Source organism: Sorex araneus, chromosome 3 (assembly GCF_027595985.1).
Source record: "Sorex araneus isolate mSorAra2 chromosome 3, mSorAra2.pri, whole genome shotgun sequence".
In the NCBI taxonomy this organism is placed as follows: domain Eukaryota; kingdom Metazoa; phylum Chordata; class Mammalia; order Eulipotyphla; family Soricidae; genus Sorex; species Sorex araneus.
In genome coordinates this window covers 126,635,165-126,646,942 of record NC_073304.1, presented here as the reverse complement: position 1 = coordinate 126,646,942, position 11,778 = coordinate 126,635,165, and the positions used below count along the sequence as shown (strand labels likewise).

Below are 11,778 nucleotides of genomic sequence, written 5' to 3'. Positions count from 1 at the left end.
TCAGGGAACTATATGCACCATGCCAGGAATCAAACCTGGGTCAACTGCATGCAAGACAAGTGACCTACTCATTGCACTGTCTTCTCCAGCCCAGCTACTGAAAATAAGAATTACCCAATGACTTGTCTAGACTTTCCAACCATCCCTTGCTTTCCCAACCTCCTTTAGAAATGAGTAACTTCAGAAGCAATAATGCAAACACAAGGCAATGATTGTGAGCACTGTACATGTGCAACATTTTCTCATACAGGTTAGACTTTATAAAATGAAATGTCAGAGTTTTGATATTTATTATCTGAAATAGGTTTAACATTTGGAGAAAATGTGTTTAAACACATAATCCTGGAAAGAAAAGCTGATCAGAGAACAGGCTATGCAGTAAACAATGATGGGCAGAATTTTGCTGTGTGTTGGTCAAGTTAGAAAAATAGGTTCTTCGAGCAAAAAGAGCTCCCAGTTGAGGTAAAAGTAAAATACAAATCAATTTCCAAGTCTTCATGAGGGCCAATAGAGATCCACATACATGACCACAATATCCATTATGAAGAAATGTTATATTTTATTTAATACTTTGGCCAGACCAGTCCCTTTGAAGGGATCGCTAGTTTAGGAAAGAACAACGATCATTCATTTGCCTGCAGGTTCATCAATTTTCTAATTATTTCTATTGGTCCTGCTCTATTCTTTCTGCAAAATAAGGGGTGGGGAGAGGGTTTCTCTATTAGATCAGCAATGTCTGGTTCTTATCCAAATATTCCGCCTAATAAGGATGTAAGTTCTCATGGATTGGACAACCACTCTGCCACATTCCTGAGAATTGAATAATATAATAATCTTGAAAGTCAGCAGAGTGGATTATCCACCTTTTTTTTCTTCTGGACTTGAACTTGTGACCTTTAACAGTAGCACTGCAAAAAAGCAAATGTGCTAAGCACTTTGCCAAAGTAACCTTCCATGTCGACTTCTCATCTTAAATACACACAAATGAAAACACTACAATTTTTTGGAAAATTATGTACAAACCCAATACTTCTTTTGATTACATATAAATACAAATTAGCTATTTGTCCTAAAAAGTGGTTATAATAGTAAATAAATACAAAATAAATCTGACCATTATACTTCATGTGCTGGGGTTGAACCCATATAAAATGTACAACTAAATACATTTTAAAATCTTTAAGGAATAATTTCTCTGATTAAAATATTTGTTTTCCCAACTTCTTTGTGTAGATATAAATATATTTTCAAAATAGCTGTGTTATTTTTTTCTCCATTCCATTCCATAAATAAAGTCTTCATTGGGAAATATTAAAGTGTCAACTTGTTTTTTTCTAAAATATATATATGTGTGTGTGTATATATATATATATATGCACATACATATATACACATATATATCTGCTGTGCTAACGACACCCACAACCCTCCACAACCATGTCCTGATAGTTCTTTAATACAACCTTTTCATTTTCGTCAAGGTACAGCATGGAGATGGCGCTGAGCTCTGTGGGGACACAGCACGCCTTGGGAATCTTAGAGTTCACGGAATTGACCAACGTCTGAACAATGGCGTGATTAGTGGAGTTCAGGTGATCGGCCAAGGGGAACGGGCATTCCCCATGGCAGTAAAAGGCATGGTACCCGGGGGGCGCTACGATCCAGTCATTCCACCCCACATCGCTGAAGTCCACATACAAAGGGTGTCTCTTACAGCTGGACTTGAGGCGTTTGCGCGGTTTGTGTTTTGCTTGGCGCTTTTCTCTCTTGTGGAGAGGATGTCCTTTGCCATCGTGGCCAAAAGTTACTAGCAGTGGCCTGATCTGGGACCAGCTGTGTTCATCTTGGTGCAAAGACCTGCTAATCCTAACGTGTCTCTTGGAGACACTTTGGTCCTCCCCCAAGTGGGCCACCTCCACCACAAACCCGTGGTTGGCCTGTCCCTGTGCTGTCCACCGCATCACCGCGGGGGTGACATCAAAACTCTCCCAGCGGCTCGCGTTCTGCTTCACCAGTCTGGTGTCCAAGAGTCTGGTCATGGGGAACTTCCCGTTGGCTGTGGCAGGTTTTATAATTTCATAAATATTAATTCGGTGATGGAAACTGCTATTGTTCTCCAACGTTTCCTGCATCTGCTCCCGAAAAACCTGAAGTTCAGCTGAAGTGATAAATTCCTCAGTGGGGATAGAAGTTAAATTAAAGAAGAATCGCCGGGTGGTCGTTCCACTTGCTTCTGGTAGTTCCTCCAAAGATTCTAAGTTGGTATAAAAAGGTTGGGGTGGGGGAGGGAGGGGGAAGGCAGGGAGGGAGGAAGAAGAACACTCCGTAAGATAAATAATGACAATCTGATAGGAGAATGTCTAAACCTTTTTTCAAGACTTGATTTAACCCATGTAAAAATTTGCTACCAGAAAATAAAAATCTCCTCTTTAGATTTTATTTTTAAGGGAGTCTCCTTTTTTCTACCATTTATGTCAACATGCATACCAGGAAACAAAATTTCTTCATTCATTGTTATGTTTTTAATCCAATACATGAATACTGTTTCCAGGTGGCTATAATAATGGGGGAAATGGTAAAGCACTTCTTTGGAATTTACAGACTTTAGGGCAAAAAAAAAGTCAGCACTATAGTTAGAAGAGGTCTAATGAGTGAGGATTTGAGGAAATTATTGCATTTCTTAAAAAGAAAAAGGCTTTAATGTCAATCCCTTAAGCGGTATTCTAAAACATTACTCTGCAATTTAGATGATTTACAAATCTCAATATACAGATTTCAGTTTCCTAATTAAAGACTCCGAAACTCAACATCAACGATGACATTTTGCAAAGCACACCCTACTATTTTACTCAAAAGTCAAGAGACAAAGGTATTTACAGGGATCTACTTCTTTGGAAGCGTAAGGGTGGTATAAGGACACTACACTAATTAAGGGGAGACAATTTCAAAAGAAATAAAGTTTCCAACTGGTATCTGTTCTCTCACCTCCTTATGACCTGAAAATTCAAAATCTCAGTTTAGATGCTTTAAAAAAATTTTTTTAGGTAACTGTTTTATTTCTAATTTATTTATCTTTTCTAAAACAAATCCTGTTAAAAATATGCAGCTAATCCAGAATAAGCTACAGGATACACATACAAACACACACACATACAACCAAAAGAATTTATACAAATGTATAATTTCATCTTCTATTACACAATAATCATTCTCTTATTGTTATTTTCAAAGAGATATTTAAGTGGGATATGTGTAAAAGTTCTTTCCCATTTCAGATTCCTGGATTTCAATTTTAAATGCTATTTCCAAGTAGACAATAAAATGTAACAGAGCATATGCATCTTAAGGAGTGTGGCTCGCAAATGAAAGATACATGTCACTATTAAATTAAAAGTAAACGGCAATAGAAATGAGATGTTTATGTTTATTTTTCTTGTTGCTTCATTGCATTCTGTCATTTCACTATGCCAATCTAAGTGCTAACAAAATCTCTTTAGATATAGTTCCTATCATAAGCTAAAACTACAGCTTCATTAATTTTATGACTGTTACTTTGTTACTCCCCTCCTATTCCCCCCCCCTCGTCCCCTCTTCCCGAAGCATCAAGCAGCTATACATTGCTTTTAAAATATATATGCCTTAGCAAGAAAGAATCACTCCGGATCACTCAGGGTTTTACCTGTGTAAACCTTTATCATCAAAGCAATAGTTATCATTACAAGCTAAGTGGGAGCACTGAGTTCAACGAAAGGGCAGTTTATACCAAATTAGGGAGTAGCATTTGCATGCATGCTCCTCAGATTTTAACCTTCACACAAAACACCTCAGTTGCCTGAGCCCTTCCAATACAGGTTCTCTTCTGGCAGTTCTGGCTTGGGGTCTGGGGTCCAAGAGTACCAGCGTGATGCCCAGTTAAGGGGAAGTTCTGGATTGGATGACGTCTCTCTGAGGGTGAAGATGCTTAACCCATCCAGGTGTAAATGACTAGAAAAACATTTTAAAGTCCCTCTCTTTTAAATTTTTTTTTTAAATAAAAGTGACTACTTAGTGTTAGCCAAGGAATCAAAATGCAGGCCTTGATGCACAGAAAGACCTTCCCCTGCTCACCCACAAGGCTATGGCCACTAAGCGCTGTCCACACAGGCTGCTAGCCCCCACCTATAGGAGATACTTTGTCGGTGTCACCCGAACTCCAAACGTTACTGATGGCTAAGGGGAGTCAGTTTGGTCCCTGTGCTTAGAATAAATGCCCCACAAACAAATCCAGGGTTCTCCACAGTGGCTCCAGAAAAGTACCCAAAGCTGAATTTAGCTGGTTCATGCCTCTTCCTGCATTCAGAGGCCCTCCGATATTTGTACTGGAAGCTTTCCACACAGAAGCCCAAAGCTCCCAGAGAAGAGAGAAATGAGAAATATGGCAACAGAAAGTCAGATATGACCTGAATACTTGGATTTCTCTGAAACCAGCACGCCTAAGAATTCCCTCTGCTTTTCTGAGGAAGAAGGAAAGGCAAAGTATCCAGGTATAGCATATGAATTAAGAAGGGGGCCCAGAGAAAATCACAAAGACAACCAAAACCTAGAATTCAAATCCTTTAATTAACTAATGATAAACGTACCACTACGCATCCCCAGCCTCACCACACACACCACACACATGCACAACACACACACATACGCACATGCACACTGACAATGAAAGGACAACTTAAAATCAAAAGATAGGACTAGAAGAGCCATCAAACAAACAAAAATCTTCAAACATAAATCTAAGGTCAAATCAAATAAGAGGACCCCAGTTTGACCAACAAAAGCAGCAACTTCATGCTTCAAAAACCTCATTGGTGTAAGAGGCAAAACCAACAATGATTTGGCAATCCCAGCAAAGGAGGAAAATGATGCTGTTCGCGAAGAAGGAATAATGTCAAGACAAGTTTTTACCTTCCCAGCCTCAGCACAGCACCTGTTGGACCGCTGCCCCCTTCAGACAATCACCAGTTTGATAACCCCCAACTGAAAGTTCTAATCACAAAGAGAAACCGGAAATTCAGAGAAACCCCAACATCCAGGGGGCAAACTTCCCCAGATTAGGACAGCTACTAAATTTTTAAGGGTAAGAAAAAATAAAAATCTACTTGAAATAAATCTTTTCTTTTAAAGCTGCCGAATACTATAGTTGACACAGGTATTTCAGAAGTATTGAGCAGTTACCTAAGTAGTAGGTACTGTATACTTTTTCACAAATTTATATATTTGTTTATTCTCTGGTGAAGAATCCTTGGGACTAATTTGAACTCAGGATGTTGGCCTACCTTTGACAAGGTTCTAGAATCTCTAAGTTCTTTTTGCTTCATTTTGTTTGGGGGAAACACCTCAGTATGCTCAGGGCTTATTCCTTGCTCTGTGCTCAGGGCAGGGCAAGGAGGGAGGCCCTACTTGGTGTCAGGGAATCAGACAGGGGTCAGCTGCTTGAAACTCGGAAGTGCATTACTCGCCATAATCTCTCTCCATCCCAGAATCACAAGTGTTTCATCCAAACGAGGAATCACTGCAACTATATAGGACATTAAGAAAAACTTAGGCAAAAAAAAATTTATACTTCACTTTTCAGCCATAAGTGAAGTTCTAACTTAATCATGTACACTTTGTTAATATTCGTCTATAGAATATTGATGAACATAGTCCAAGCAGGGAAGATGTTCATTCTGGCACCTTCTTCCCTGGACACAGGGAGAAAAGGACACCTAAAGCGTCATCAAAAGAATGGTAGCAAGCCTTAAACGTGTTTTGTCTTTTCTTTTAATGTCAAGTCTGGTTCACGCCCAGAGTTTTATGTAAATTATCTCACAACTGGTTAGAGAGGCTCTATTATGATCTCTGCTTTGCAAATGAAACAGATGGTGCTCAGAGAGGTTACTTAACTTTCCTCAGGCCACAGAGCTTGCAGTGGAGAGCAGAGCTGAGAACAAGCATCAACAGCTCTCAAGTTTCTGGCCGCTAGACGGCACTATCTAACACTGAGGGTAAACCCAAAGCTCAGTGGAAGTGAAAACCCTTCAGTGCACATGTATGCTTAATGCACTGATCACCATTCAATTCTGGCTCAACAAAAGGGCTGAAATATTCCCCCCAGCTGTATAGAGAGCAAGGCCAAAGCTAAATGAACAGAAAAATGGAGGGGGCCCCTGGGGACAGGGAGATCTTGTTTGGAGCCAGTGATGCTTTGTGATCACGGCTGCCTTTTGGTGCTTAAATTGGGTGAGTTTTTTTTTTCTTTTTTTTTTTTCTTTTTGGGTCACACCCGGCGATGCACAGGGGTTACTCCTGGCTCTGCACTCAGGAATTACTCCTGGCGGTGCTCAGGGGACCATATGGGATGCTGGGATTTGAACCTGGGTCAGCTGCGTGCAAGGCAAACGCCCTACCCGCTGTGCTATCACTCCAGCCCAAGTTGGGTGAGTTTTAACACAAAGAGTTAGAGTTGCATTGTTAGAGCTCTGGGATACTCTACACACACACACACACACACACACACACACACACACACACACGTCCTGAGGTGGTAACAACAAAAACCTGTGGATGTTCTGGCAAACCAGTTTGTTTGCAAATCACTAACTTGAAATAAAAGGAAAGCTGGGTTAGAAAGATAGTACAGTAAAGAAATCACTTGCTTGCATGCAGTATTCCTGAGTTGAATACCTCAGCACCACACACACTCCCCAGAACCTCACCAGGAGCGAGCCCAGAGGACAGAGCCAGGAGGGAGCCTGGAGGATGGTGGGGCCCCAGAGCAAAATAAAAAAACAAAAAAATCATTAAACACATAAAAGCTCAACACTATTTTCTAGAGAATGAAATGACTGATATATAAGAAAAAAATGATAAAGTACAAAAGTTGAGATATTATCAATTCAACAACAACAACAAAAAACACCACTAAAGGAAAAACACATTAGCACAAACTGGGATTTGGCCTCTTCCTACTCTGGGTCCCTCTCTCCCTGTCCTGAGACCTTCAGTAAAGTACACAACAGGCAAGTTTAAAAACAGACAAAAGGAGAAGGCATCAGGAGAGGACAGAGAGGTGGAAGAATACCCTGAGTACAGAGGGAAAGAGGTGGAATAGAAAAGGTGAGTCCTTAGACACAACAACCATAAACCCTTCTAAAGAGAATGCCTTGCTGTGTAGCATGGGGCCTTGTAATCATGCAAACACCTGGGCATGCTATGGAAGGATGGGATTAAGGGCGAGTATCCACATCCCTGGCAAGCAATGGGAATTTAGGATACAAGTTCTCCTTCTGAAAGTAGGGATTGTTTCTTCCGATTTTTCACACTACAAGGATATTTTCACCATTATATTGGATGGAAGCGGGGTAATTTCAAAGCTGCTATCATAAAGGCAAGTAACTCCCTTATTTGCGGCAAAAGCCCCATCCTTCAGAACCTGAAGGCCAACGCCACGTGCTTTTAAATTCCTGTAGAACGGGAGATGGGAAAGATATTTTGCCCATAAGTCAACCAACTTCAGTGATTTTTAAGTATAGCAAAGCATGAAACGTGAGTTTCAGTTGCAGAAGTTATTCTTTCCTTAGGGACGCTTTTTCAAAATCTATGTGGCTCAAGCATTCCGTAGTGACATGAGTAAGAGAATGTTTGCGGTGCTTGGGCTCTCCTGACTAAAAGGCAATGCAGAAAGAAGCTAAGACAAAGCTTAATACAGGGTAAGACCCCTGTAGGTATCAGTGGAATAACATGGAGGTGCGGAGTAGGAGAGGTTCAGGTACAATTAGGGGGTGCTTTCTGTAGTTCACTAAAGAAGGTGGATTTCTCAGGGAGCACTCATTAACTTTCTTCTGAAATGGGTTTGGCAGACCAAATAAATTTGAGAACCTCTGATTGAATTTGCCTGAGATGGCTTATTAGGTAGTCCCATTACCTTCACACATTGGTTCAAGGTACTCCATCAAGACATTCTCATCTTGTAACATCACCAAAAGAGCACAGAGCCCAGTCACAATCAACAGGTGCTTCTTGTAATCAACTTTTTGGTCCTTGACCAAATTACTGTCCATTAACATGGTACATACCAAATCCCGCTCTTAAGCCAGCAATAGAAATCAAAAGGTTTATTAAAAGGTATTTGGAGACTTTCACGCATGGCACAAGGATGTTTAAAAACCAACCCCTGAGTTACATAAAGATGGAATGATTTTCAAAAATTACAGTGTATGTCCTGATGAAGATATAACAGCCATAACAAGAAATGAATTTGTTGAAATCTGGAGCAAATTTTACACAGCTTTTCTCTACCACCTAATTGCATTAAGATTTGAAGTTACTGCAAGCTGCTTTAAAGAAAGTTGATAACTCCTTTACTGTTTTACATATAACTTATTTTTACAGATATAAAACCTTGTAACTTAAAATGACACACTCAAATAATCTGTACCCTGCTTATTTGATCAAGTCACTTCTAGGAGAAGAATAAGAAATTGATGAACTCTTTACTCAACTGAACAGGAAGTCAGCTATTACATGACTTAAACTATATTACTTTATAATCTGGTATTTCTTCTCCCTCCCTCCCCCCCCCTCTCTCTCTCTCTCTCTCTCTCTCTCTCTCTCTCTCTCTCTCTCTCTCTCTCTCTCTCCCTCTCACTCCACATACACATATACACACAAAGAAAAAAAAACCTACCAGGCCTTAAAAGTTAATAATGGTACCCATGTCAGATTTCTTGAAAAGGCACCTGAAATAGTCGTATTACTTTTCTCTCCAGAAAAAAAAAAATAGTATCAACTGGGGGATAAGCTGGATCTCTTGTCATCCTAAAGTCAGGATAACAAACACAGAGACATTTTCCCACTTGCCAATAGAAAACTTCTGCTACTTGTGTGTGAATCATGCTATTAGTGAATGAATCTCCAAAGAGCAGAATGACATGGAATGTTCTTTTAAATGAGGTTTCTGCTGGTAAAGGACACCAAAGACATGTGCCAGGTCATGCATCAACTATGGATTCACTGCTCCTTCCCAATGCCTAGCTGTCCTGAAGACTAAATGCTTTTTGGTATGTGACCTGCTTTGAGAATGTCTTTCCACTGTCAAACTTTGTACTCTTAAGGATAATTATGACTCCTTCACATTGGGAGAACATGTCTGACCATTTCCTGATTTGTTGACATCAGGGGGGGTAGATTTCCAGTTGAAATTGACAATCTCAGCAGGACAAGAGGAGAAAAGGGGAACTTCTCCAGCAGCTACTGCCCAGCAAGAGACAGCTCTGTACTCTTCCCTAGAATGTAAAGGAACCAAGCCCTGCTTGGAATGCATGAAGGCACCGGCACCTCAGCGTGTAGGGGAAAGACTTGTGGCTGTGTTTTTGGACTAATTGCTCTGAGAACCTGGCACAACAGATCTCTGCTGTAGTCCAGTTCAAACCCACTAAAATGCCTCCGGATGAAAACCTGCAGAAATGTCCTACCTTAGAAAACCAGACCCAATATCATCCCAATATCATCGAGGGGGGTAGGGGAGTGTCACATACACATTTCACTGCACATGCACGTGCCACGAAGGAAAAACAGCTCCGCCTACAGCTTTTATCTGAAGGCTGGTCTGTCTCTAACTTCATCTCAGATTTAAGCATGAGACAAGAAAGTCATTATGAAAACAATAAGATTGGTTGCGGAATGGATCTTCCGCATGGATTAGTTAGGGATTCGAAATCTTCCCCAGCTGCCCCGGGAGCAACTGTAAATTTGAAAGGCTTTGGGCCCCGGGGCAGCGGGACCCTCTCTGAAAAGTTTGCTAAATTAAGCCTGGCCTGAACCCTGGCTTAAGTAGCAGCAGCGGCGGCAGATTTGTACCGCGAGGGATTCTAAACGGGCTCCATAAGATCCCTGTGCAGCCCCCACACTCCCACCCCGCGTTTATGCCCCTATGGAATTCCTGCACGTTTAGCTGACTAGGGGCATGCCTTTTGCCCTCATCTTCCCCATCACTTGATTTCTCTCCAGTTGCTGCAGGAGGGAGGAGTCGCTCTTCTGGTCCCCAGCCAGCACTGGGTGCGGATTGACCAAAGGGATTTACCTTGGCTCCCGCACCCCACACGGCGTGCCTGCAAGCCGGCTTCCCAGGGGTGCCTACCGAGGGGAGCGCGCGGCAGGGGCGGGGGCGCCCGGTCCGGCTGCCCCTTCCCGGGGTGCCAGCCGTCTGCTCCCCGGGCCGCGCCGCGCCGCGCCCGAGGCCTCCCCGCCCCGTCCCCGCCCCCACCCCTGCCCCGCGCCTTACCTTCGTGGTGGAAGCTGCGCACGGTGTTGGCGAGGCTGGCGGCCCTCTCCAGCCGGCCGTCGGGCGCGGGCGCGCCGGGCTGGCCCGAGTGCCGGCGGTACAGGTCCAGCATGTACGGGGGCACCACGGCGTCCCTGCTGGGGGTGGGTCTCTGCTTCAGGCCAAACATGCTGAGCAGCCGCAGTTCGAACTCGCTCAGGACGTCGTCCGAGGGCTGGGACGAGGAGCGGCCCGTCGATGCGGCGAACTTCCTCCGGCCGAGCTCCGGGATGAGGCCGGCCGCGCCGCCCAGGAGGACCTGGGGAAGCAGCAACGCTAGAAGACAGCGGGTCCCGGCCACCATGGTCGACCTGCGGACAGGGCCGACGTGAGTCACCGAGCGCCTTGCCCGGTCCACTCCCCTCCAGCCCCCCGCGGGGCCGGGCTCCTGGCTCGGTCCGCTGGCCGCCGCCTCCTCCTGGCTGTCCACCGAGCTTGCAACACGCCCGGAAAACACTTCAAGTGGGCTTGGAGTTCGAAGAATCTGAGGGACCCGTGGGCCCCTAATTCTTGAACTAGTTGGCTTGCCCCCTCCCACTCTGCCCCCCCTCCACATACATGATTTGCCCACCCCACCCCCAAGGGTCATGGCTGTCACCTTTTATCTGTGACACTGGCGCTGACAGCCAGGCCAGGGAAACCACCGCTTGCTCGGACACCCCCGGGCCCCTCCACAAACCCGCACTGCCCAGAGCTTGCCTGCACAGAAACACGCACTAATGGTGCATGTGACTTCCTTAGAGGCACTGTATAGAACTTCCTGATACACACACACACACACACACACACACACACACACACACGGACTTTCAGACACAGTCAACTTTTAAAACCACAACTTTCCACGCCACTCGGGCCCTGCGCGTCTAACCCCTCCTCGTTGTCAGGGGAGCCGGCCACTCCATCCCCGCGCACCAAGCCCCCAGCCCCATCAGATGCGCTAAGACCTTGCCACGAGAAAGACGGACACGATGACACTCTCATTTAACTCGAGTGTCCGTCCCGGGCGCCCCTGCGCGCCCCCGGCTCCCTCCTGTTCCTGGAAACCCACGCGAGAGACCCAGTAATAATACCTGGGACGCCCCACCTGGGACAGAGCGAGCAGGGCGCGCGGAGGACCAGGAGGCATCACCGCGGCCGGACTGGACTGGCTGGCAGCTAACGGGTGCATCCAGGGGCCAACCCTCTCCCAGGGATTTCTTAGACTTTTCTTTTTCTTTCTCTTTTCTTCTTTTTTTTTTTAATCATCTAAGTGTTAACAGCCCCAATAAAATCGCAGCAGGGGAAGGAAGGAGGGGCGGGAAAGTGGGAGCCAGGAGATGCTGACGGTGGCCGCGGGCCGCCGGGTGGGACGCGGGGCATCCCCGCGGGGGCTCGCTTGCACGTGGGCTCCAGGGGGGTCTGTTTAGTGCCGCCCGCCCGGCCTCGGGGAGGGGCTC

The 11,778-nt window shown here is 44.6% G+C and overlaps 1 protein-coding gene across 1 annotated transcript; it reads right to left on the bottom strand.

The window, feature by feature from the left end:
- Positions 1 to 228: 228 nt before the first annotated feature.
- On the bottom strand, positions 229 to 11,491 carry BMP2 (bone morphogenetic protein 2). The gene is made up of 3 exons (XM_055132025.1): positions 11,413 to 11,491; positions 10,301 to 10,650; positions 229 to 2,254 (listed from the first exon to the last, which is right to left on the bottom strand). Exons 1-3 carry the CDS (start codon positions 11,466 to 11,468, stop codon positions 1,410 to 1,412), a joined length of 1,251 nt encoding a protein of 416 aa, XP_054988000.1. The 5' UTR covers positions 11,469 to 11,491; the 3' UTR covers positions 229 to 1,409.
- Between the last annotated feature and the right edge of the window lie 287 nt (positions 11,492 to 11,778).

Bases quoted from the DNA above. Each gene is read 5' to 3' on its own strand.
- BMP2 (XM_055132025.1), bottom strand. From the start codon at position 11,468: ATGCCTCCTGGTCCTCCGCGCGCCCTGCTCGCTCTGTCCCAGGTGGGG. The intron at 10,651-11,412 runs GTATTATTACTG...CCCTGTCCGCAG, and splicing joins TCCCAGGTGGGGCGTCCCAG to GTCGACCATGGTGGCCGGGA. The intron at 2,255-10,300 runs GTAAGGCGCGGG...ATACCAACTTAG, and splicing joins GCGCAGCTTCCACCACGAAG to AATCTTTGGAGGAACTACCA.